At 54.4% G+C, this 24,896-nt stretch overlaps 1 protein-coding gene across 4 annotated transcripts; it reads left to right on the top strand.

Annotated features, from left to right (window-relative positions):
• The first annotated feature begins 296 nt into the window (after positions 1-296).
• TRAF2 (TNF receptor associated factor 2) lies at positions 297-22,433 on the top strand. 4 transcript variants are annotated; one of them, XM_063352759.1, is made up of 10 exons: positions 297-423; positions 2,327-2,547; positions 3,169-3,247; positions 3,612-3,710; positions 13,873-13,944; positions 15,633-15,707; positions 16,407-16,766; positions 17,680-17,857; positions 20,853-21,001; positions 21,795-22,433. In XM_063352759.1, the coding sequence occupies exons 1-10, from the start codon at positions 406-408 to the stop codon at positions 22,011-22,013; spliced, it is 1,470 nt and encodes a 489-aa protein (XP_063208829.1). In that variant the 5' UTR covers positions 297-405; the 3' UTR covers positions 22,014-22,433. The 4 variants fall into 4 exon arrangements, with proteins under 4 accessions (XP_063208829.1, XP_063208830.1, XP_063208831.1 ...); XM_063352760.1 differs by lacking the exon at positions 297-423 and adding an exon at positions 1,547-1,594; XM_063352761.1 differs by lacking the exon at positions 297-423 and adding an exon at positions 1,731-1,933.
• Positions 22,434-24,896: the final 2,463 nt, after the last annotated feature.

The raw sequence follows: 24,896 nt of genomic DNA, 5'->3' as shown, positions 1-24,896 counted from the left end.
CCAGCCGGTGGCGCCTGGCTCTGAGCGGGGAGGATTTCCCCAGCGCCGGGTGAATTCCCCACGCGGTGAGAACTAGAGCAGCACCGTGCAGGAGGCCGTGAAGCCCCCGAGCTGCGGTGCTGCCTCATCGCGGGCTGGGGGGGCTCCGGCAGCCCCTGGCATGCCAGCCAGGCTGGGGGACACGCAGGCTGGGGCCCCCGAGTGACAAACCCTGCCGCTGTGACATTTGTCCGTCAAGTTCCCCAGCGAAAAGCCCCTGGCGCTGACCTCACCGCCGCAGCTGCGTTTCCCTCGACGTCACCTTTATTTTTTTTTGGTGACAAAACCGCAGCCCGCCCGCTGTCACCCGTCCGTCCCTGCGGCCCCAGTCCCTGGTCCCCACCGAGCGGGTGCTGCGGGGCCGCCATGGCGCTCTGCACGCAGGTAAGCGGGTGCCCAGCGCCACCCGAAATGGCCAAATGTGCCTTAAAATAGGGTGGGACCCCGGGGTGGGGGTCAGGGTGCCCCCAGGTCAGCGCCGCTGTCCCTCTGTGTCCCCCACCGGCAGGCGGGGGGTGGGCAAAGGGGTCCCAGGGGACTGAGACAGAGCTATGGTAGGGGGCAAGGAGGACCGGGGGGGTGGGACAGTGGCAGGGAAAGGTGACAGAGGGTGGGGATGACGGGGGGTGACTGTGAGGGGGTGACAGGGGAGTGGAGACACCGTGGGTGAGGGTGACAGGGGGGTGCTGAGGGGAGGTGACACTGGGTGGAGGGTGTCTGAGGGTGTGAGTGATGGAGAGGTGATGGGGGGTAACTGGTGGTGACGGGTAGGTGACACCGTGGGTGTGTCCAGGGATGACAGGGGTAGGTGACACTGGGGGTGAGTAGGGGTGACGGGGGTGGGTGACACTGGGGGAATGACTGGAGGTGGCAGGGATAGGTGACACTGGGGGTTGACACGGGTAGGTGACACTGGGGGGTGTCCAAGGGTGACAGGGATAGGTCACAGTGTGGGGGTGACACCGGTAGGTGACCCCGGGGGAGTGACTGGGGGTGACTGGGATAGCTGACACTGGGGGTGGAAGAGGAGTGCTGAGGGGAGGTGACAGGGGTAGGTGACAGTGTGGGGGTGACAGGGACAGGTGACACTGGAGGGTGGGGGTGACAGTGGTAGGTGACACTGGGAGTGAGTGTGGGTGACAGGGGTGGGTGACACTGGGGGAATGACTGGAGGTGACAGGGATAGGTGACATTGGGGGTGACCGGGATAGGTGACACCGTTGGGGTGACAGCAGTAGGTGACACTGGGGGTGGAAGGGGGGTGCTGAGGGGAGGTGACAGTGGGGTGACTGCGGGGTGACAGGGGTGGGTGACCCTGAGGGGTGTGTCGGGGGGTGACAGGGATGGGTGACACTATGGGGGGGGTGTGGGTGGGGGTGTGACACTGCCGGGAGGGGGCGGTGACACCGGGTGCCCCGCCCCTCCCGTCTCCGGGCGAGGCCGTTGCTAGGCGGGGCCGTTGCTAGGCGCCGGGAGGGGGCGTGGCTTCCTACACGTGTCCGGTGGGCGGGGCCTGAAGGGCGCTTCCGGTGCGGGGCGCGGACGGAGGCGGCCGGTGAGTCCCGGACCGGGCCCGGGACGGGCCCGGGGGGGGTGTGGGGGTGGCGGCGGTGGCGGAGGCGGGCGAGCCCGCCCGCCTCCGCCACCGCCGCCACCCCCACACCCCCCCGGGCCCGTCCCGGGCCGCGGCTCCTCCTCACGGCGGGGCAGGCCGGGCCTTACCGCGGGGCGCGGGGGGGGCGGCAGCGGGCCAGGCTCGGCGGGGGTTGCGCTGGTGCGGGGAAGCTCCGCCAGCGGCCGGCAGCTCGGGAGACGTTCCTCCCCGTACGGGCGGTGGGGGGCTGTCAGAACCCTGGGAGCGGCTTGGTTTGGGGCAGAATTCCGGTCCTTTTGGGCAAGTGACGTGGGAAAAACAAGCGGTGGGAGGCTGTGGTTGCCGCGCTCGGCGCCTGCGGGTGGGCTGAGGCGATTTATTTATGTTCCTGCTCGACTTTATGAGGGGTTTTTACCTTGTTTTGGGCCAGGAACCTTGATTTCAGGCTGCGTTTCAAATGAACTTGGCGGGGGGGGGGGGGGTAGTGAGATCTATCTGCTCTTTATTCTGGGTTTAATTCTAAAATTAACTGTAAAGTTCCTTTCCCTGGTTTTAACTACCTGAAGGCAGGCTTGTCGTTTACATTGGTGTGTTGGGGGCCGGTGTAATATGCTGCGAGTAAATACAGTTTGTGTGAAAAATTACCATAATCCAATTACAATAATCAACCAGGGAAAATATGTTTGTTTTCAGGCTCTGGAGATACAGCCAGAATTTTTCGTTCACATGGCAGCAGCAAACTCTACTCCACCTGGCTCTTTGGATCTAAACCAGCCTGGATTTGCAAAGGAGATCCTGGGAACTAAGCTGGAGGTCAAATACCTCTGTTCCGATTGCAAGAATATATTGAGGAGGCCGTTTCAAGCTCAGTGTGGACATCGCTACTGTTCCTATTGTCTGAAGAAAATTATAAGGTAACTTTTGTGCCTTCAGTCTGAAGACAAAAAGCTTGAAAAGGCATTTTCAAGCAAAAAAAAAAAAAAGGAGAGAAAAGCCTCATTTTCAGGGCCTTCTCGGCGAGGGAGCTGTGTTTAATCCTTGAGGTTCAGCATCAGGCCTTCCTTAAGGGAATGTGTAACCTCTGACTTGGTTTTATTGTTCCGGGAGCTGCGTCCAAGTTCCCTTTTCCAGAATCTCCCAGCTTGTTTTTGCTGTTCAGGTGGCAATCCAGGTGGGTCACCCATCTCTTTCAGTCTTCAGCCCAGCTCCTGAAGGAGCTGCCTCCTAAAAGTCATGACGTGGTGGTTGTGCCAAAATGTGAGAAATTTAAGCACACCCTGGCTTGCAGAAAACGTTCCTTGTGTCCTGTCTCGCTCTTGCCTTTAAGTGAGGGAAGTTGAATGGAGCGGTTAATTGGGAGAAGAAAAAAAATTAATCCGAAATGGCTGTCAAAAATATACCTGAGCAAAGGCTCAATCCGTTGTTTTAAAAATGAGAAGGTGCTATCATTTTAACAAGGTACCAGAAATCCTTTCATCTTTAGGTCATAAATCAGTCTCTTTCTTGTGTTTGATGATTATTTTTCTGTTTGCTAGCGCTGGGCCTCAGAAGTGTGCCAGCTGTATTCAGGAAGGAATATACGAAGAAGGAATTTCTATTTTGGAAACAAGCTCGGTAAGTAAAAATGCATTTTAAAAAATAAAGCAGCTGACTGATGCCATTAATACCATTTCCAGTTTTTGTTTAAAGCTCAAGTTCTGAGAATCCCTTATTCCTAGGAAACGTTGTCTTCAGTAGTAAGAGTTATGATTAATGTGGTGGACTCCCCAGCTTCTAAAATCCAGGTCATGTCAATGTAGTGGTAGCCTACTTAAATGCTGTAATAACGATTTGTTTGCCATTAACACATCTCTGAGGATGTGATGTGGCAACTGGCCTGGGAGGAGCCTTAATAAAGTCATAATAAAGAACTAAGAGACTGGACTAAAACTGCAGCCCCTCAGTAATTTTTGTGGTTTGCTTGTTTGTTCCATTTTAGGCTTTCCCAGACAACGCAGCTCGCCGGGAGGTGGAAAGTCTGCCTGCTGTCTGTATTAACAGTGGCTGCACTTGGAAGGGGACTATTAAAGAATACGAGGTAAAGATGAAAGCAAGGCTTTCGATGTCTGCGTCCTTTTTCTTTCCTCTGTGTTCGGGGCAGGCTCAGGTGGTTTCCCTTGTCCGCTGACACTGGCAGTGGTGGTGGGAGCTTTCAACTCCCTGGACTTCACTGGGAGCTGGAGAGGTTTCTTGGCTGAGCCAGGTTTGCCTGCCCTGCTGAGGGCACAGGCTGAACTGAAACAATTTCAGATTCGCTTATGACTGCGGGCACCAAGCACGTCCCTTCCATGGTGGTAGCCACCCGCGCGCTCTCCAACTCCTTTCTGCTATAAAAGACAAGTGAACTGTCAAGAAACTGTGCTGTGCCATGAACTTGTTGTGAAGTTCTCTGCGATATGTGAACCTAAAACCTACTTCAGACCCATAAGCTTGGGGAAAGCGGCCTGGCCACGATCCTATTTCCAGCCAGCTGCCCCCATGGTTACCAGGGCAGTGGGGCTGGGCGTTGGTCACGGGCTGGCCACCCGTCTCTCCAAGCTGTTCTGGGCCACGAGCTGCTGGACAGGATGATTTTTCCAACCCTGCTCTTCCTGAGAAGCTTATCAACTCTTTAATCTAGGTCATCTTTTCGCGGCCCTGGGCGTTTGGTCTTTAGCGTGCATACACCTAACGTGCCTCCTGAGAAGTGTCGTCTTGCTGAGGATAGCAATGGGCCACATCCTTCCCTGGGCTTTCCAACCAGTCAGCTCTGCTGTGGCAATTTGCATCGTTAAAATGCACTGGCAGTTAGTAGTGAATGTTTATTGACCTGTGAAGCTTTGGTGCTCCTGAAAGACGGCTTTGTCATACCTCTTGGAATGGAAGAATCACCACGTGGAGGGGCCTGAGATAAGAGGAATAAATTTTTATTTCCCTCTAACACTCGCCAAAGGTAAAGATTGTAGCCCTGTCATTCATGGAGCTGTGGTGGCGACTGAGATGTGTGTCAGGAAAGGGTTTAACCTCGCTCTGTCTTAGATTCTCTTTGCAATGCCACTGCAAGGTGGCAGGAAGAAACGGCAGCTGTGGATCACACCTGAGTGTTCTGCCTAGCTCGTCGAGCCTGTTACAGAGAGATGCTTCTGTGCCTCTGCTCCTTGTCCTGCTGTCTAGAACCTTCCGCTTCTTTATGCTGAAAGTTCAGCTCAAAAGATGAGGGGATGTAGGGTGCTAAATGGTTCTGCTGCGGTGAAACGCTCATTCGTAGATGAAGTGGCTCATGGTGTGGATGTATGACTGGGTAAGTGTCAAGTTAAAAGCTTCACCCTGATGCAGCAGAGTTCGGGAGTTGTATTTCAGGGTGCAGTGTGTTTTATGGAGGTTCCAGGTTCAGGCTGTGCTGTTGGTGCCTGCAGATTGTCTGACCCACGCTTTAATTTCTGCTGATGACCAGTGACTGGAGGTCTGATGCCTACCGCAGTGTTCAAAATGGGGATTGTAGTAAGTGAGCTCATCTCTGTTAGACTAAATAAAATTATATTTGTCAGCAGCTTCCAATGCTATTGATCGTGCTGTGACTGATGAGCTCTTCTGAACTTTTCCTCCCCTGTTTAAAAACAAAAAAAAAAATAAAACATTTAAAGAGTTCCTGCAGGACTCTGCAAAAGTCATCAGCTGCCAGAGGTCCTGCCTGCGTGGTCTTACAACTGTTTGAACACGGGCTTGAGTCCAGCCAGGACTCGCACTAGAAGTTCAAAAGGGCAATGAGCTGTCCTGGGCTAAGTCTGCCTCGCGTGCGTGTGTGATGCTCTGGGATCTTACACACAACTGCGTAAGAGCATCTGAACTGATAAGGTTGTGCCTCATTTTTTTACTCTCCACCTAATCCTCAAAAGGTTCTGTTTAGGTGTTTTGCTAAAACAGAGTATGTTTCGTAGAGGTGCGGCTCCGGAGTGCTCGGGTCTGCGGCACTGGTCGTGGCTGTCGGGGTGGTGGTTCTGCGCGATGAACGGGAGCGGGGATTTCGAGCAGCGCGAGTTGGTTCGTCCTGGGGTTGAGCTTGTCTCTCTGCCTGCCACGGGTGCATTCAGTCCAGCGGGGGTAAGGGTATTTTGTGCCCTCTTGGGAAAAGCCGATCCTTTCCTGGGAACTGGTGGGAGGAGGCAGGGTCTGGCTTGTGTTATCTCTCCTCCCAGCTGCCTGCCAAAGAGCTGGGGCATTTAATCAGGCCTGGCTGTCCTCCTGCGGTCGGAGCTTAGGAGATGGTATGTGTGGCTGAGGAGGGCTGGTGAAAGGAGGTGTCAAAGGACCGCGTTAGCCCAGAGTGTCTCTTGGTACCGCGGACTAATGCTGAACCCTGCCTTACGGGTGGGCTTGTTGGCTTAGTGCCACAAGGTAGAGGTTGCCTCCTGCGGTACGCTTGCATCTGTAGCCAGCAATGTCTGTAACGTCCCGCAGCAGCTCAGTGCTCCCACTATGGAAAGTCCCTTGCTGTGCTATTTCCGACAGGACATGGAAAGTCCCTAAGAGCGAATTCATTGTTTGCTAATTTAAAAATCCTGTGCTCGTACTGAGAGAGACTTACTCAGCTGCTATCCACTTACATATCAAGAGATACTGTCACTTCTGGTTTGCTAATCTTATCAGGGCACGTACAAGGAAAAAAATGTTCTGCATCTGAAAAGCTCCAGTTCTTAAAAAAAAAAAAATAAATTAATAAAACTGATTTCAGTTTTGCTTTCTGTTCAGGCAGACCAAAGTTCAGGTCTCAAAGGGACATCCAAAACTGAAAGAGTGCAATCTGCCTGGACGTGACTTGCACTTCTGCTTAAAGCTGTGTGAAGTGTATGAAATGTTTAAGTGCTTAGAACATGTCTGGGTTTATAAATGCATTTTTCTGACTTTGTAAATATTGTAAATATTTAGTGGCATTCAGATAATGCGGTTTGTGGTGGGGCTGCAGGGTTTTTCCTTTTAATCAGTAACCTCTTCTCCTGATGAGTCTGCCTGAATGTACATACAGGAAAGCAGGCTATGGGCAGGAGCCTTTAGATTCAGGTGGAAAGTCTGAGGAGGGTCACAGAAACTAAAACTAGCCTGTTAGAGCAAAAGGAAGGACCGAGAAAACATGCTCTGTGATAGCCAGGTAGAGGGAGTTTGTGATTTCTCAGCCCTGGAGCCTTTCTTTTCTTGCCTTGCAGTACCTCCAGTTACCTACGTCTCCCTTCTGTTTTATCAACACATCTTCAGTTCTCATATACTTTTTATTTATGCTTTTCATACTGCCAACTCCTTTCTTTGTCCCCCACCAGGACTGGGATGGGAGGAGGGGGCTGCAGAGGGGTGTTCACGTGGGCAGCCTTAGTATTTCCATTTCTTACCCAGACTGGGGTTTTAACTATGCCCCGGTCATCTCAGCAGGTAGAGAATTATTTGAACATAAGGAAATGGCTTTGCCTAACTTTTGGAAGGAGAACTAAGTTTTAAGCTTAATCCTGACAGCAGTATTTAAACTAAGTTGGGAGGGAGGGTTTCTAGGAAAGCAGATGAGCTCAGCCGATGAGGGTGGGTGACTGTCATCTGTGGTGATAACCTATCCTAACCCAAACTGGAAGGGATGCGATTTCCTTGTAGTCAGTTGTCACCATGGTTTTGAAGAGTTCACTTCAATTGAAGCCTGGAAGGCTGTGGAAGATGCCAAACTCAGAACTTAAATGCTATTACTCCAAAGCCCGTGGTGTTGGAGAGTATGTCTGCATCTCCTGAGCTACACAGCTTCCTGGGGCCCGGAGCACAAGGTGACTGGGCAGTCCCTTCTTGCCCAGCGTTCCTGCTGGGAGGTGCTGGAGAAGCCCTGCTACACCTCGTGCAGAGAAAACTGCTGGGGGCCCTGAGCCAGGGGGTCCTCCTGCTTCACGGTGCTTCACTGTTTCATGCCTCCCCTTTCCATCCGTGTCCCAGGAATACCCCGATAGTTTTTGGTGGTGGTTTTCAGCTTCAGGCTTTTGCACGTTGCTTAGAACACCAGCTCCTCTTGCCTCCGAAATGTACTTCTGAGTGGTTTATAGCAGTGTCGTCTGCATGGCGTATGGCATTTTAAGCGCTGTGACAAGCACGCTTGATGACGCTGTAGCAGGGCGACCAACCTTCCTTTTAAAATCAGGTACAGCGTTTATTGTCTTTTTCTGAAGGTTTTGGCTCCAAGTTACGGCGTGGTGTTGAAGCGCAGTTTGCAGCCAGTCTCCAGTCTGATCAGCAGTTTGCCCCAGGACTAGAGCACTTTCTTGTGGGAGGATCCCTGACTTGCACGTGCAGGTGACCAAAAAGGACCTCCTGCTTTTTGGGAAGAGGGATCTGACACACCTTTACTTTCCAGAGTCCCCCCACAAAACCCAGCCTCCCTTACAGTGCCTGCAGTAGAGTCTCTGTATCTCGCTGCCCAGACACGAGGCGGTTTCCCGTCCAAGCCCGTGGTGGGAGGTAAGCCACGGGGAGTGCCGGAGAGCGCGCGTGGGAGGGGGTTGGAAAGCCCCGGCTGTAGAGGGTCTGCTCTGAGCTTCTAAAAACAGCTCAGCCTTCTTGCGGCCCACCTCATTGACAGTTTTGGCATCTGCCCCTTGGAAAATGGAAAGCTGTAAGTCGTGAGCTTTGAAGCTGAGGTGAGTGCTGTCTGTCCCGTCTAAGCCATGGTGAAACCCCTCAGCATGAGTGCAGCTTTGGGGGTTGTGGGGCAGCACTTCACACCCAGGGAGATGCTCCTTGAGCTCTGGGTATCCAGCAGGAGCCAAAGCCGTGGTCGTGCACCCTTGGTAAAGAGGCGCTTCCAACTCTCTGCCAACCTAGAGAGGTCAGGTTTGAAATCAAGCCACTTACCACACGCTTGACTTCTCCAGCGTGTGAAAGACACCGGTCCCAGTTCTGATTTTTGTTTCATCTCCCCTTTTCTGGGTGCCAGTGGTGTTCTCTGCCTCGTGCTGTCACAGCCCTTCTGTTCACAGCCCACACCTCCACGCTGCCTGCGAGGCAAAGAAGTCGACATCCCCCTGCCCACCACCTGCAGCCCGCAGAGCCTGACCGCTGTCAACATCGCCCTTTCTGATATGAAGGTCAGGCAGACACTGAGAGGCTGCCCTTCTGCTCTGAACGGTTAAGGTGAAGCTTTGCCTGCTGGTGAAACTACTGCTGGGCGGGAGGGAGATCTCTTTAGGATGGAGAGACCTGGTTAGCACAGACAGTGCTTTTCAGTGTGCCTGGAGCACAGCTGTCAGCACCGCGGCATCTCCTGCAGCTAACGACAGCGGTCGGCTGTCAGAAATGACTACCGGAGGTGAATCCAGATCAGTGCCAGCGCCTGGCATCGTTAGTGTGACGGTATGATTGGTATTCGCTCCCCGGTGACAGGTTGTTCTCAAGCAGTGACCTCATTAGGTACGAACAGCACGTCTTGGGTATTTTTCACACGACTGTGACCGTAGCTGTTAATTGTAGCCTAGAAGGCCTATGGGGTTATCTCTGATCTGATGTTCCCGATTGCTTTGAACCTCCCTTACGCTTCAACCAGCTGTAGTCCCAACACCATAATTTTTAATTTCCTTAGCAAGCAAATTTACTGTTTTTGTTTTGCAATGCAGCTAGCCACATCTGAGGTGAGGGACAGTGGTGCAGGGGTTCAGCTAGCCGTGGGGCCGTGTCAGGTTCAGACTCAGCCTTATCTAAAATGCTCTGTGGCTCCGTTTCAGGGTGGAGTCTCCCTAGGAAAATCGTTCTTCTGGGATGATGGAGGGATTTGGAAAAAGCAGTATGGAGCATCCCACTGCCTCATGCTCCTGTAGTTCAAAGCATCCAGGGAAAGGCAGAGTCTTTTAGGAAATGGTAGCAAACCTGCTGCTGCTTTCAAACGTTTCTGGTACCTTCGGCCTTCTTCAAAACCTGCTCTTGCTTTCACATCTGTCTGCAATGCAAGAAACGCTGCCTTGATGTCCCGCTACCAATAAACCCCAAATCAAACGTCTGTCTAGTCAGCCCTAAAAGCTGATGAACAGAGCCGTAGAAAGCTGAAAGCGGAGGTTGTTCTGCTGTTTCTGCAAAGAGCCGTGAGCGAGGCCCCTGGGAACCCCTGACATCTCTTCTGCCAGTTTTTGGCCTTAACTCATATGGACGCTGTGGCATTGGACAGCAGAGTAACGGCTGGTTTCCCATGCCATCGCTGCCATACGCGTGTCCCGCAAGCAGTTACCGATGGCAACTTAATCTCTGGTTTTGACGCTTTCTTTGAGGTTTAATTATTTGTGATTAACGCCAAGTGAACTTCCTTGGATCCCCGTCACCAGCATGTCCCAGCAAAGGGAGCAGTTTGTGGCTGGCACCGGGTGATCGTGTCTCGGAAATCTCACGTTCCCAGTTGGCACTGTGAATTACGAACTGGGTTGCTGCTTTCCAGCCCCGTGTTGCTGGGCTCCATGCGACAGCACAAGGACCGCGTGTGTGGTAGCCCGGCCCAGCTGTGTGGGGAAAGCTTGGAGCAGGCCTGGCTTAACACCAGCCTTAGGACTCCCCTGACGAGGAGGAGACGCAGCAGGGAGGGGCGTGTTGACTTCAGAGGAGTGGGACACCCCAAAGTACCTGCGTTGTGCGCCGCGTTCCCATCTTGGGGGCTCCGGAGCCCCTGGGGACCTGGCAGAGGTGCACAAAGCAACTCATGCTCCTTGGTGCAAGGGATTCAGTTTCCCTTGAAAGCTAGGCAGGCTTCTCTTACACCGGAGACCCATTTTCAGTGGTTTTTCTACAATTCCGTGGGCCTACCCTTTTTCTTGTAGCCAGGCTCAGATGCCAAAGGAGCCATGTGCTGGACACGGCAGTGCCGGGGGCTGGGGACTGCCAAGGCCCTGACAGCGCTGCGGTGTGCCCTGTGCCGCTTCAGCTGGCTGTCCTCTGCCGTCCTCTTCGTTGTTCTTTTCGTTGCTCCCTTCCTGCTGCCAAGCCTTTCAGCCTCGTCTGTGCTTAACGGTTGCTGTTGCCGTGCTCAGAGGGCACCAACAGACTGACTTTCAAAGGTCGACCTGCTGGAGAGCGGCTGCGCTGCGGTGTGCACCATGCCTCTTGTGCTGCGCCTCATCCCTCTGCCCGCCCTGCCCTTGGCGATGCCCCCCCTGCGGGGCCCGGGCAGCAGCTCTTCCAAAGGTGGTGTTTCTCAGCCCGCCTTGCCTCTGAGCGTGCGAGGAGTGTTGTGTCACGCTTACGGATTTCCCAAGGCGGCTGCAGGACCTCCATAAAAACGGACGTGGGCTGATACGGCAGGGCGTAAGCAGGGCGGCTGGGGAGCGGGTACACCTCCTGCTCTGCCACCGCGGTGCAGGGATAACAATTTTCAGCGGTAGCCTCTTCCGTAGTTCAAGGCAAATTTAGCGAAACCCTGAGAGGTGAAACAGCGATCAGATGAAACTGCAGTTTTCCCTTTTGTCTTACTTATACAGGCGCAGCAGAGCAGCTCATCCCGGCATTCCTTAAGAAACGATTGTTGTGTCTTCCAGGGATCAGCTGCGGTTATTAAATCCCGCTTTTTCCCTCTGTGTGCCTGTGCTTTTCTGCACGGCCACGCTGAACTGTGCTGCCCTTGCTGTTGCAGAGCTGCCATGAAAGACCAGCCCCTTCCTGCTGACCGAGTGCTAGGGGTGTAAGGGGTGATCCCCGAGAGAAACCTCAACTGCAGATACTCCAAATCGCTTTTCTGCTTCCCTGATGCTGAGGTAGGAGAGTTACGGTGTGGGCACAGGCAGCTCTGTTTGCCAGCAGGCCTGCGGGCAAGGGGAGGAGGGCTCAGCCCCTCGGCGCTGCTGCGGAGAGGAACGCGAGGAGGGGCTGAGCGGCCACAGGGGTACCCACGAGTGCTCGTAGGCTGCCCTGGTCCTTCCGAAGGCGGCGGTGGTGTCTGGTTTTCCAGTCTCCCGAGTGGGCTCCCAGAGAGTCGCCTGTTCTGACGGCGGCATGTGATGTACAGGCTGCTGCTGGGTTGTCTTGCTGTTTATTTTTAGGGAGCGCAATTGATGTGCGGATCAATTGGCAGGTTTGGTTTTAATTGAACGGGAAGAGCGAGGTGTTGCTGTGCAGGCTGTTAACTCTGCCCAGTTTGATTCTTCCTGCTCCTGCTGTTGGGTGCTGCAGGGCGGTCCGTGCCTCAGTTTACGGCTGCTGGGTGAGAAGCCGGTTCTGGGGTAATGAGAGAGTGGCCCTGAAAGTCTGAGCCAGACCATTGCATTCCAGCTCCACTTTAATTCTTCTCTTGCCATCCCCCCTCCCCGACCCCCGTCGGACTTGATTTCCAGCACAGGTTCACTCTGGCGGGGTGACCCTGCTCTCGCCCAGCCCTCCTCGCAGGGATGGCCATCCAAAGCTGCCTAATTCACAGTGAGTGCTTGAACGTCAGAGATGCTCATCCCTGCTGCAGAAGCTCATGGATGTGGGTTTTGGGAAAGGTGTAAACAGGAGGATTGCCCCATTCCTGGGGGAGTGTGGCAGATGGGGCTGGAATGCCAACCCCTGCTCTCCGGCTCCTGGGTGGGGTGGATTTCTTCCAGCGGCAACACCATCCGTCTCTGTTTAGACACCCGCGTAGAGAGGGAAGGAACAGGGGATTCCAGCAGAGCCTGAAACTGTTTATACAAAACCGCTCGTCTGGAGGTTTGGAGCTGTGCTGGTTAAAGCCGATGCTTCTGGGCGTCTCAATTTACATAGGGCCCAGTTGCACTTTCAGTAGCTGGTTTCCCTCCTCGTCTGCAGGCTGGGCACGCTTCGCAGGGCTGCCCGCGCGGGGGGCGGTACATCGCCGTGCAGCGTGGAGTCGGGATGGAAGATGAGTGCTGGGAGGTGGGGAGCGCGGAGCCCGGGGGGGGGGTGGTTTCACGCCTAGCACGTTGGCACGGGAGAACGTGAGTTTTAAATACTCCCTTTTTAAATAGTTGTCTCTACAGTGACGTTTCCTTCCTTCAGCCAGACCATCTGTTCTTATGCCAGCGTTTTGTGGGTCGTGGGGAAGACGCTATCAGGTGTTTCTAGAACATGAGAGCAGTAGGTGGGTAGAGGAAAGGGTTCAGCCCCTCCGAGTAGGATGGAGGAGGGTGCTCAGCCGCCGCCTCTGCAGCAGCAGTGCCCGGCCCGGGCTGCCCCGTCACCTTTGCAGGGACAACGCAGGGCGGCTTTGAGTCTGATTACGCATTTAAAGTATAAAAAGGAGAGAGTAACTAAAGCCAAAGCTGAGCCACTAATGGGTTTCACTTTCCAGTTTCTGGTGTGGTGACGGTATTTAAATTTGTGCATGTTCCCCCCCTCAGAGAGTAACTCATTTTAATAAAGAATAAATGCTTCTGCTTTTTTTCCCGTTACTACCATGGCAGGATACTTCAGTGCTCTTATCTTTTAATCTGAAATTTGAACTGCATATTCATGGGATTTAAGATGCCGTGTTCCAACTGGTCGATGTGTCAAAGAGAAGGTTTAAGGAGTGTGGAGATGACACAGAACGCGGAGGCACGCTCTCGCGTTCCCAGTTTAGTCGGTATCCCTGGCCCCAGTGTCTGCTGAGGACAGAGCTATCACATTGCCCTGATCATTCGTTCAGCTCCTCCGGCCGCCGCGCGTGCCGCGGGGGTGGGTGCTTGTGTGTGCCGGGGCTATTAAGTGAAACAGTTTTAAAATATTTTTGCCTTCTGTTTGAAAAATGGTTTTCTGATTTGAATGTGAAGATCCTATCAGGCAGCTCAGCCCAGCGTGTGATGAGTAGGCTATGGGTTCGTACTTGAGCTGGCTGCTAACCATTACAGTGGAAAAATTATACAAATTGTCTTGCTGAGATAGTGGCTTACTTCACTCCACCTGCCCGAACATGTGTTTTCCTGGCAGAGCCATAAATGGAGTTTCCTGTTTGATTATCTTCTCCATCAAAGCAGTAATTTTTTATTAATTTTTTTTTTTTTAAATTATTATAGCAGCGTTTAAATTGAGGCTGAGGCTACGTAGGCACCCAAAATTCTGTAGGCCTGGAGATCGCACAAATGAGTCAGCATGCAAAATTGTCAGCATGACCAGGACTTGAGCATAGGTTGGTAGAATACAGCGCTCTTCTGTAATAAAGTATAAAACGACCCCCATTGAATTGCACTCAGCATATAACCTCGTTGGAGCTTTCATTTAGAGCACCAACTATTCTCCTGTCAATTCCTTTACAGGCTCATGACGAAGTCTGCCCTGAATTTCCGCTGACTTGCGAAGGCTGTGGGAAGAAGATTCCCAGGGAGAAGGTGACTGTCGGTGAACCGCGTGCCACGGTGGCAGCTGGGGTCTCGGTGGGCTGACACCAGCACTCTCAGAGCGGGGAGGAAAACGAAAGACCATTAGAGAGTGGAGTGGGGAAAACAATTAAGTGGCAGCCGTTAGTACAGATGTGACCTTTCCATACGGCTCAAAACACTGGTAGGGTGTGAGTGAACGTGACTCATTGGCACTTGTAGCTTTGTGTTCGTGCTGCTGCCGCCACCTCCCTTCCAGCGGCGTTGGCCACGTTTGGGTGCAGAGCCTCCATGGGAAAAGCACACCCGCGGGTCTGAAGGGTGCTTATGTCCTGTGTAAACAACCGTGTCGACCACTGCCGCAATTATGGAAAGGGAGCCCCTCTCCAGCTGAATTAATGTATTTCTAATTCATCATGTAATGGAATTTATAGGGCCTCCATGCTGCCGGCTCAAAAGTCTGAACGTCAAAGTTTTGTGAAATGTCTTCGAAAAACACGTTCGTCTGAAACCATCCTGCCTGCTACGAGCAAATATTTTTAGTAGCGCTGTTGCAAAAGGCCCTTTAGCAGCAGGACAAGAGGGACAAAAGCATCAAAAAGATGAGCAGAGAGTTCTTCACGATGGGCAGCGTAACGAAGGGCTTCGTGCCGGGACCGTGGGATACAGATCCGCTGGTCTGCAGGCTGGAGCTGGAGCCCAGCAGAGACTAGGCTCGTAGCGTTCCCGTAGGTGATCTGTGCTTTGTTTAAATGTTAACTCCCGCTTTTATCTCTCTCCAAACTTTTGTTGATTAGCTGCAGCCATTGTAACTCAGAGTAACCTGACTCATTAAGCCAGCCAGATGGATCTAGGCAGCTTTTTAAAAAAAGTGGTTTAAAAACAGTTTTAATTGACATCTGTCGTAGCAGATGTAGGTGTTAAATGTGGAATATGGTGGTTGCTCAGAACAGACCACGGATATCTGATGATAAGAGGTATATCAAAAACAAGAGGGTAATGTGCCAGCGCTCGTTAGCGTTAATCATGCACTGTGTGGGAACCCAAACGAGTCAGCTTGTCAACTGGGGCGTTCGTGGCACTTCTCTGTAGGAATATCCATCGTTGGCCTTGGTTCTTTGTGGCAGCTGCCACGAGAGGTGGCCGAGGTGCGGTGTCCCTCGGCACCGCAGCGAGGGGATGCCGGGCCCCGCGGAGCACCTTCCCTTGCGCAGGTAGACCTGCAAGAATCGCTATAAATACTTAGGCGGGACCACTGGGAATACTTTTGTTCTCAGATTTATAATGCTTAGCGGGAAGTAAAAATACCCGGCTGTGGCACGTCCTGAGCAGGGTTACGTGCTGTTCCTCATGCCTCCCCTTCCTCTGCCCTCCGTGAAGCTTCTTCCTCAGCATCCATAAGGCGTACCTGTGCTGTTTGCTGCTTCTTTCTTGCATATGCAGGTGAGAAGAGACACCTCTCAGCCGACAAGAGAAAGAGAAATAACACTTCCTTCCAGGTGTCGGCGCTGTATTTATATTACAGTGAAAGGCACACCTGTGGTAGGCGGTGCCCAGGTTTAACCACACGCTTTGGCAGCCAGTGCTTAGCGACGGCGTGGGCATTCTCGAGATCGTCTTCTGTTTCCTAGAGGTCAGCGAGATGGAAAGGGAGCTACTGGGAACACCTAAGATCTAACGCTGCCTGCCTTCCTTTCTAGTTTCGGGACCATGTGAAGACTTGCGGCAGATCTAAAGTGCCTTGCAGATTTGAGGTTGTCGGATGTGCTGAGGTGGTAAGGGCTTGTCTCTTGATGTTTATCTTGGGACTTGTTTTCGGTTCCAATGTTGGAGTTAACCTGCAAACTGCTGTCGCCCAAGCTGTTACCCGTGTTTGCGTTCAGATATCTGAACAAAGTGCTGTTTCACACCCTTTGCAAATGGACCTTAACATCACCTGCTCTCCAGAGTCTGGGTATCCAGAGAATGAACTTAATGTGGAAGGAAACCTCCTCCTCCTTGAGGAACACCCGGAGTGCTTTGAGACTCTGGTGATTACGCTGCTGTAAGCGCAGCTCCTGCTGGAGCTTGGGCCAGGCCGTATTTCTCCATGTGGCTTAGTTTTCCCAGCTCCTACTGGTGATGTTCATGTAAATCCCTCCTCAGGGGGACGATGTGAGGCTTTGTCCCTTGGTGCTGTTAAGTGCATCTGACAGAGCCCTTTTGGGAAGCAATGGAGGAAGACAGAGCAGAATAGTGTGTACTGCTGGGGAAACGTGAAGCGTCTGCCATTGAATGTGATTTGCTGCGTTTCTAAAACAAACACCACCACCCCACCCACCCCCAAAACAGTTTGGGTTTTTTTTTAACTATTTTTCTTTGATTTTTCCCCTTTATAATTTAACTTTGTGACTTCGAGAGGAGGAGTTTGTTCTGTGGATGGTGACAGCGTAGATTGAGCTTGCTGAAAGGGGGATATATTTCTCTTCATGTAGGTGGAAAATGAAAAGCTACCAGAACACGAAAGCAAGTGTTTGGCGGAGCATCTCTACATGCTACTGAGCTTTGTGCTCAGCCTCAAGGCTGGGTCTGGAGACCTGAAGCCCCTTCCTACCCTTTCCTCGTCACAAAACAACTCCCCACTACTGGCAGCAAACTCTCTGTGCTCGGAGTCAGAGCTCTCCAGGTCCCTGGAGCTCTTGGGAAGGTGTGAGGCCCTTGAGAGGAAAACAGTGACCTTTGAGAACATTGTCTGCGTGCTCAATCGGGAGGTGGAAAGAGTGTCTCTAACAGCCGAAGCCTACAGTCGGCAACATCGACTAGACCAGGAGAAAATCGAAACACTGAGTAACAAGGTGTGTAACCACTGGCTTGGGCTTTCCAGCGCTCTGAGCAGAGACTTTTTTCGGTTTCCTTTCCATGTTACTGGCTAGCAAAGCTTCACCGCCTGGCCCTGAAACTCCGCAGATCTACAACATTGTTTCTGCCTGTGCCCAGCCCTCAAAAGTCTCCTGGAAAAGATGGGGATTAAATTGACATGCATAAGGCGTTGAGATCTCTATTAGTAATCCAGTTATGCAGACACCGAGACGTTGTTCCTAGGTGAAGTTTTCCAATGAGAGACAGAGCACCCGGCCTTTCCCTGGATCTCTCTGAATCCGTGGGGCTGCTCACCTTCCAGACCTTCAAAAGGAGTGTCGCCATTGATGCGGCGCTACAGCTCTGTGCCGAGCACAGTCTGGAGGCGTGAAGCAGCTGCCCCCACCAGTATGCTCCAGCGTGGTCCCTGCTGAGCGCCGCAGCTGGGGGTGCCTGTGCTCCCCCTGCAAGGGGCCTGCCCAAACTGGTGTGACCCTCTGCTAGCTAGCAGCGATTCACTCTCTGGAGACCTGTTGGCCGGGTGTAGGCTCTTCTCTTTCTCCATCTAGTTTTGTCACAATGCTGGGTTGGTTTTTTTCCCCGCCATCCTCCCTTCTCGTGCGGCTAACGTCACAGAGCTGCTCGTTGGGAGGATTTGTCTGTTCGCTGTTGGGAGAGTTTCCAGCTCAAGCACTGAGTTGTGTCCATGCATAACGGCAGGGTTCAAAAGGACCCTTCAGTGAATTGGCTTACAATGCTAAATTTCACTCTCCCGTGATCCCTGTCAGTTCCGGAGAAGGTCTCGCGCTAAAGAGTCATCCCGAAGGGGATGCTGGTGTCTGCTGGCTTTCTCGGGTCTCACAGCAGTACGTGTTTTAACCAGGCTGCACCGTGTGTCCCACTGAGCAGGTCCGGCAGCTGGAAAGGAGCATCGGGCTCAAAGATCTGGCCATGGCTGAGATGGAGGAAAAGATCCGCAACATGGAAGCTTCCACCTACGACGGTGTTTTCATCTGGAAGATAACAGAATTTGCCAGGAAGCGTCAGGAGGCAATCACGGGCCGCTCTCCTGCGATCTTCTCTCCAGGTTATTGCCCGCAAAATTGCAAAAGCCTTTTGTGTCTCGGCTGGGTGTGGGTTTTGTAGCGCTGCCCTTAGCAGGGGAGATGGTGGCTGTTCTGTCTTCTGTCACAACTTCTGTCCCCCTTTCTCCTCTGGAGCCTGAACCGCTGCTTTTTTTTTTTTTTTTTTTTTAACATTGGGCTAAATGAAACTGCTGCTGAAAGAGGTGTGTTTTTGATTGCAGAAGACCTTTTTAATTTCTCATAATGGAGAATGTAACCTCTTAGCTCTGGAATAGCCCTGAATAACCCTTTAGTTAGAATTAAAATACTCAGAGATCGTAAAAACAGCAATAAAATGGTTAAGGAAGGGAGGAAATATATACTAGAGCCCCCAAAATATATTTTAGTACCTAAACCATGACGGTGCAAGAGACTATGTCTAAATAAAGCCCAAACCATACCTAGAAAAGTGCTTGAATACGTTAGATAGAGCTGCCCCAGCCCAGCACTGTTCTTCCTGTTCTTCAAAAAGGAGATCTCGGGCAGTGAGCTGTAGGTCATGATTTGCCTTGTTTGTTTAGGAAAGCGCTTCCCAGGCTTGCCGCTGTAAGGTGAAACCATCTCTCCGCACGATGTCGTTGCTCAGTGGGGATCTCACCTCGCAACAGAATGCTTGAGGAGGGGAGTTTGTGGTTTGCCTGAGCGGGAATCGCTTGGATCTGAGCCACGGAGAGCCTCTCCGGCACGGAGAGCTTTTTCATAACGCCCAGAGCTGCATGCAAACCTTGAGCGCGTACCTTCCTCCTGGTGCTGCGAAAAAGCAGACTGTGCCTGGGCCACAAGATAAAAGCAATTGGATTTTCAAAACTACTTTAAAATCTGTTTTCTGGGTGAAGGCTGTCCTTTTTCTCTTGAAAAACTGAAAGAAAAAAAAGGATTCTCCTTCTTGAGGGGGAACTAAACTGCTACTGAAACTGCGCATTAGCATTTCCTTTTCAAAGTCGGCAGCAGCCGTGGAAAACCCCTGCGCTGCGTCCCCTTCGGGACAGGCAGCACTTCCTTCCTTTTCCCAAGGCTGATAAATCTGCTTCAGATCTATTTTGTTTGGCTTAGAGAGAGGAGCTTGAATCTCGCATCCTCTCCATCTCCTGCACCGTGCTCGAGAGCTGCTTGACCTGCACGTCCCCAGGGGCTGCAGTTTGGAGGGAGCCGAGTCTTGTCCTCTGGCCATGGGTGTCCCAGCTCCCTGTGCCCCAGCTCGGGGGCTCCTCAGGCCCCTCCATGGGCTGGTGCCGCCGGGGGTCCCCATGATGGGGTGGGATTTGTTTTTCTAGGTTGGAGAATCAAGTGAGCTGGTGGAGGGATAAGTATCAGAGTCAGCCCGAGGGAGGGAGAGGGGTGAAACCTCTCTGAATGCAAGAGGCTTTGTACGCCCAGGCGTTGGACCGTTCTCTGAAGGCACAGTTCCTACCGGAGCTGCAGCTCGTGGTTGCTGGTGCCTCCTCCATGCTGCGTGCCGGCCGGTCTCCGTGCCCCGCAGGGCAGCAAAGGCAGGGCTCAGGGCTTTTATCAACTCGTCCGTCAAAGGAAAAACTACTTTGCAGGCCACAGACCGTGTTTGTGTTGCTGGTTGATCTCTGCAGTCTGCTCACGATGATCTTGTCTGTGGCTGGAGGGACTGGAAGGTGTGGGCGCCTCTGCCCAGGGCTGGGACTGCCTCTGGAAAAGGCAGGACTCTCTATCTTACAAGTGCAAAGTACAAGGCCTTGTTTCCTACGGTAGTCAATTGTGTCATTTAGACGAGGCGTCCTCGTTCCTGATGCTGCTTTGGCTGAGAAAATTAGATTGAGAAACAAACGTTTCTTGTGGAGGTGGGTTTTTTTTAATCTTAGAAAGTGAAGCAGATAGACTAGTGCTGCTCGGTCTGGGAAGGGGAGAGCTGAGAGGAGAGAGGTCCAGGTTGTGAATGGGATGAAAGTTCAAAAAGGGAACTGAGTATAATTCTTTGGTTTGCATTCAGACATAAGGACAAGGAAATACCAAATGACATCAGTGTTAAAGAGAAGGAAGCAGAGTTAGCACTCGCTTGCGTTGTGAGGACGTGACTGCCACAGGATTTTGCAAAGGGCAAAATTGGAGTTCCAAAAGGCAAATCCACGTGAGAAATGTTCATCAGGGGCATGAGCTGGGACAGTCCGAAGTGAAGCTCCTGCTGGAAAGCCACCTGCTGCTGGCTGTCAGACACCAGGGGTGGCTTTCTGGGGCTTTTGCTTCCCTTCTGACGCACTTTGCCTTTGCTCAGGCCGGTGGGAAGCAGCGTGCCCCGATCTCTGCTTCGAGCTGGTGGTGTGGGGCACAAGGCTTTTAGCTCTCCGGCTGCCTGGTGCCTTCTCCTGGGTACTCCCACCGCGCTGGGGCCGTCCTTCCTCCAGTTGCCCACCTGGGTTTGCGTTCACGGCATTACAAGGAGTGCTGAGAAGCCCCGGGCGGGCGGTGAGGATGTGCTGCTTGGACTAGCAGAGGGTGGCATTTGCCCTGAAAGTCTTTCGGTGGAGAAGAAGGACTGGAGGAAGCCGGTCAGGGAGTGCCAGGAGGGAAGCGGGTGACAAAGCCCTGATCTCTTGCTCCTTGCCCTGTGGAAGAGCCGCAGTATCTCGCTAGTGCCCGTCTGCCTGTTTATAGCAGTGCACTGAGTCCTGCAGTGCCTGCGGTGGCTGGGGGGGAGCCCGAGGGGCCGGCTGGTGCCCGGCTCTGTGCCACAGCGCTCTGTGTCTCGGCTAGACCAGGGCCTTGTGGCTGCCTGACCTCCGGCTGTCCCCAGACCAGTCTAAGATGGCATCTGACTGTTGTTTGTACGTGGTGGCTTCCCAGACCACCTCTGTGGTGCAGGTATTTTAAGACACAGACCTGGCTTCTTCCAGGATCCAAACTTTAGAGTCCTCAGAGTTCAAAGGAACCTGCTGGTGCCAGGCTTTGCTGGCTTGGACACTGACTGTGTCTCTCTTGCAACTCCGATAGCTTTCTACACGAGCAAGTACGGCTACAAGATGTGTCTGCGTGTTTACCTGAACGGGGACGGCACCGGGCGTGGGACCCATCTGTCCCTGTTCTTCGTGGTGATGAAAGGACCCAACGATGCGCTTCTGCGGTGGCCCTTCAACCAGAAGGTAGGTTTGGGACAAAGCCCGCTATGTCCAGCAACGCGCCTCTCTGGTTTTCCACCGACTTGAGCTGGGCATCGTTGGTCTGGCCTACTTAGCAAGCAGAAGCTGTTGTTCTTGCTTTGCAAAGGAAGGACTTTGATATGTCGGCTGCCCTGGGGATTCCCCAGTCGTGCTGAAAGCACCGAGCGTGCTACAGGGCAGGGGCGTGAGACGGCAGAGGCTGCAGCTGGGGAGCAGCAGCGGGGTTGGGAAGCGAGCAGAGCCTCTGCACGAATTCGGGGCCAAGGAGGGTTGTTGTAGCCTTGGTGCTTGGGGTGCAGCTGATGCTCACTCGGCATCGGGAGCTCCGATGGCTGTTCCCAGACGCGGCAGGTTTGCGAGACACTTCAAGGCAGAACGGGTGAAGTCCTGATGCAGAGAGAAGGGGACGCCTTTTTTTCGCAGGGGGACGGCAGCCGTGGGACTTAATGAAATACCTGCGCGGGGAATTGGTGTTGGGAGCAAACGCCGCCCTGGCCGGTTGTAGGTTTTCAGAGTCAGTCTGACAGTCCTGCGCTGCCACACAGCAGTTTCCAGTGACAGGGCAGGATGTGGGAAGGTTTCTACAAAATGTCACCGAGATGAAGTTCTGGGCTGACCCTGCTTACAGGCATTTCTCAGACTTGTAGGCACGTGATGCGGCTGTGCTTGCGTTGGTACTTGCACGTTTCACAGGCTTCCAGTGAGCAGTCCCAGGGCTGGGTTTCCACGTGCTTTTTATTCAGCCACTCTTGTATATTTTCGTGTTTCCCCGCAGGTAACCCTGATGCTCCTGGATCAGAACAACCGGGAGCACATCATCGACGCCTTCCGACCCGACGTGACGTCCTCCTCCTTTCAGCGACCCATCACGGAAATGAACATTGCCAGCGGCTGCCCGCTGTTCTGCCCCGTCTCCGTGATGGAAGCCAAGAACTCCTACGTGCGTGATGACGCCATCTTTATTAAAGCCATCGTTGATCTCACGGGCCTCTAACCCTCCTCACCTCCAGGAGCAGTGAACGCAGAGCCAGCCCCCGAGTGGGGCATCCCCCTCTGGCGCTGCACTTCTGGCAGCGCTCGGAGCGAGGAGGGGGCAAAAGCGGAAGGCAAAAGCCCTTCCCAAAATGGGACCTTCGCTCTGAGTGGAAACGAGGTGTCTGATGGGAACCCTCTTCCCTGGTGTCAGAGAGACCTTCCCTGAGAAGAGGTTTGGGTGGACGTTCACAGTCTGTGGGGTACAAGAAGATCTTCTGCAGGGACTCGGGTGTCTGAACTGCTGCTGTCTGGGCTCCCAGTGGAAACCAGTGCAGCTCTTGCTCTACCAGTTTAGTGCACATCCTCAGTGCTGTGTAGTAAAACAAGGGTTTGGCCTGCCCGAGCACCACCTCAAGTGGATGTTTGGCTCAGCTGTCTAGGATTTTCTTCAGAGATCTCTGTGTTCCTGGAAGTGTTGTGTGCGCAGCGGCACCGTTGCTCTGCGCTGCTGGCAGCTCTGTGCCTCGGTGGACGGGAAGGGCGCGTGGCAGACTCAGAGCAAGGCGGGCGAGAGAGGTGCGAGACGTTTTGCCGCTGTTTTGACGCCATCGGTGCCTGGGGAGCGGGGTGCTGAGCCCCGCCGTGCGGCAGGCGGGGGAGTGGTACCCCGCGCCTGGCCCTCGCTGCGTGGCTGATGGGTGGTTTGTGCTCTGAGCAGCGCGGGACGGGGCAGGCAGTGCCCGCTGTCGAAGATGGAGCGTGGGGCAGTACCAGGGATGCCCATAGTGAGAGAGGAGTGAATTTTCCCCGGAGGCTGCCCGTCCTGCCCTGGGAGACGAGGGTGATGCAGGGCTCAGTGCAGGACTTCAGGCCCCTGAACCCTGGGAGCCCCAGGTGCGTTTTTAGCCAGACCCTGCCATTCTCTGCCTGCCTGCACCTGAGCAGCGCTGGGCAGGGTGGTGGCAGCGCTGGAACCTGGCTTTCCTGGCACACGGATGCTCCTGTCCTGGCTTTCAGCTGCAGCAGCGCAGGCACACCCGCCTTCCCAGGGCCCCCTCCAGCCGCTGAGCACGGACACGGCTCCGCTGCTGTCGGTACCTGCGCTGCCACCATCCATCCCCACGGGCACTGTCACCTCCCTGGCTGTGGCACTGACAGATGTGGCATGTCTCTGGTCCGCCTGCGCCGTGGGCAGCTGCTGGCCAGCCCCTGCCCTCCCCGGGGCCCACCTTGCCCACCAGCCACAGCTTTCCCCCTCGTCCTTCCCTCGGCTGCCTGCCAGTTCCTGGTCATTGCACAGGGCAGTGCTCTCTCTGCTTGGCCCCTCACGGAGCCTGCAGCCGCCGGGGTAGGACTTGGTGGGGCTGAGGAAGTCCCCAGGTGAAGCTTGCTGTCCCCTCTTTGTCCCTGGGCTCTTGGCACTCCTCCCTTCTGGGCAGCAAGTGTTCAGCACTCGTGAGAAAGTCTCTGTATTTGTGGAGAAGAAGCTGCTGCCACATCCCTGCGTTGTGGCCGGCTGGTCCCTCTGGAGTTGGTTGGTTGTGGCCATGAGTAGCTCTGGGCAGGCAGTGGGCTGTGCTGGGCTCTGAGGCTTTGCTGCCTTCTCCGCCTGCACTCCCCTCACCCGTGTCAGCATCCCAACGCGCCCCAGGAGGGGTCTTGTTGGTCCTAGGAGCCGGCTGCTGAGCCCGCCTTGCAATAACAGACCGGGATCCCGGCCAGCACCCGGCCAGGAGGGCGGGCAGCAATGCTGAAGCACGGTCACCATCTTCATGCTCATGGTCGCCATGGATCATGGTGGCGGAAGGCCCGAAGTCCCTCTCTGCCAGCAGTGCCCAGCCTGATGGGTGCAGAGCCCTCCGTGCTCGTGTTCTGCTTCCCCCTCTGCTCTGGCCCGGCAACCCCCGTGACGAGCTGTCACCCAGCCGGGGCCCGGGGAGCCCCCCACTCCCTGCGTGGTGGCACTGTCCTGATCGCTCCTGGGGAGCTCCGGGCATCCGCCACGTCCTTCTCCAGGCTGTCACGTAGCTGAACCTCCTGCACCCAAGGGTGCTGCGGTGGCCGGGGGCTCTCCCTGGCTGTGGCTGGGTGCTGTGATGCCCTTTGAGCCCCTCTATAAAGTCTCGGTGTGGATCTGATCGTAGCTGTTGTGTGCAGAGGCCGTGGCTGGGGGCAGACGCTGCTGTTTGAGGAGGGGGACAGGAGCCTGTGGCAGCCGGGGGAGGGGGCAGGTTGCCTGGGAGCCCTCCTGGCCTGGCTGCTGGGATGCAGGGGCTGGGGACGGGCAGGGACCTGTCCCTTTCTTCCCAGGGGCAGCCGGTGCGTGTCCACCTGCAGCGGCGTGGGGCCAACAGCTGCCTGCGCCCGGCCTTGCCGCAGCCCTGGCTCTTCTCGGAGGTGGGAGAGGGGAGGCAGGACCCTTCCTTCGTGCCTGGCCTGAGGGAGGGCATGGCCCCTGTGTTGCCTTAGGAGGAAACAAAAAGCCTGAGCCCCGCTCCTACCCCTGACAGCGCTCTCCGGCCAGGCCCCAGGGAGCTCCCAGCCCCACAGAGGCCGGGAAAGGTCTGGAAAGGGGGAGGAAAATCAGTTCTGCTCATTAGCCACTGGGAATTAAGTGTTATATGGCGGGAGGAAGCTTCGTCTGAGTTGTCTTTGCTCTTGGGGTGCTGGACCCCCCCCTACTGCCTGCGGCGGGGCCGGGTGGCTCTGGCCAAGGGGGCGACTGTGGGGGCGCTGGCTCAGCTGGGGGGAGTCTGGGCTATTGTGGGAGGGGGTGCTGGGCCTGCTGCCCAGCAGGCGGCTGGAAGGTGGGTGGGAGCCGGTGCTGCGAGCGGAGATCAGGCCGACCCCATCCAGCCTGCAGCGGGGACGGGGGGCTGCACTGCTCTCGCAGGGGGACGTG

Source organism: Chroicocephalus ridibundus, chromosome 15 (assembly GCF_963924245.1).
Source record: "Chroicocephalus ridibundus chromosome 15, bChrRid1.1, whole genome shotgun sequence".
NCBI lineage: Eukaryota > Metazoa > Chordata > Aves > Charadriiformes > Laridae > Chroicocephalus > Chroicocephalus ridibundus.
This window is presented reverse-complemented; position numbering and strand designations above follow the sequence as displayed.

Bases quoted from the DNA above. Each gene is read 5' to 3' on its own strand.
- TRAF2 (XM_063352759.1), top strand. The intron at 16,767-17,679 runs GTGTGTAACCAC...CCCACTGAGCAG, and splicing joins TCGAAACACTGAGTAACAAG to GTCCGGCAGCTGGAAAGGAG. The intron at 21,002-21,794 runs GTAGGTTTGGGA...GTTTCCCCGCAG, and splicing joins GGTGGCCCTTCAACCAGAAG to GTAACCCTGATGCTCCTGGA.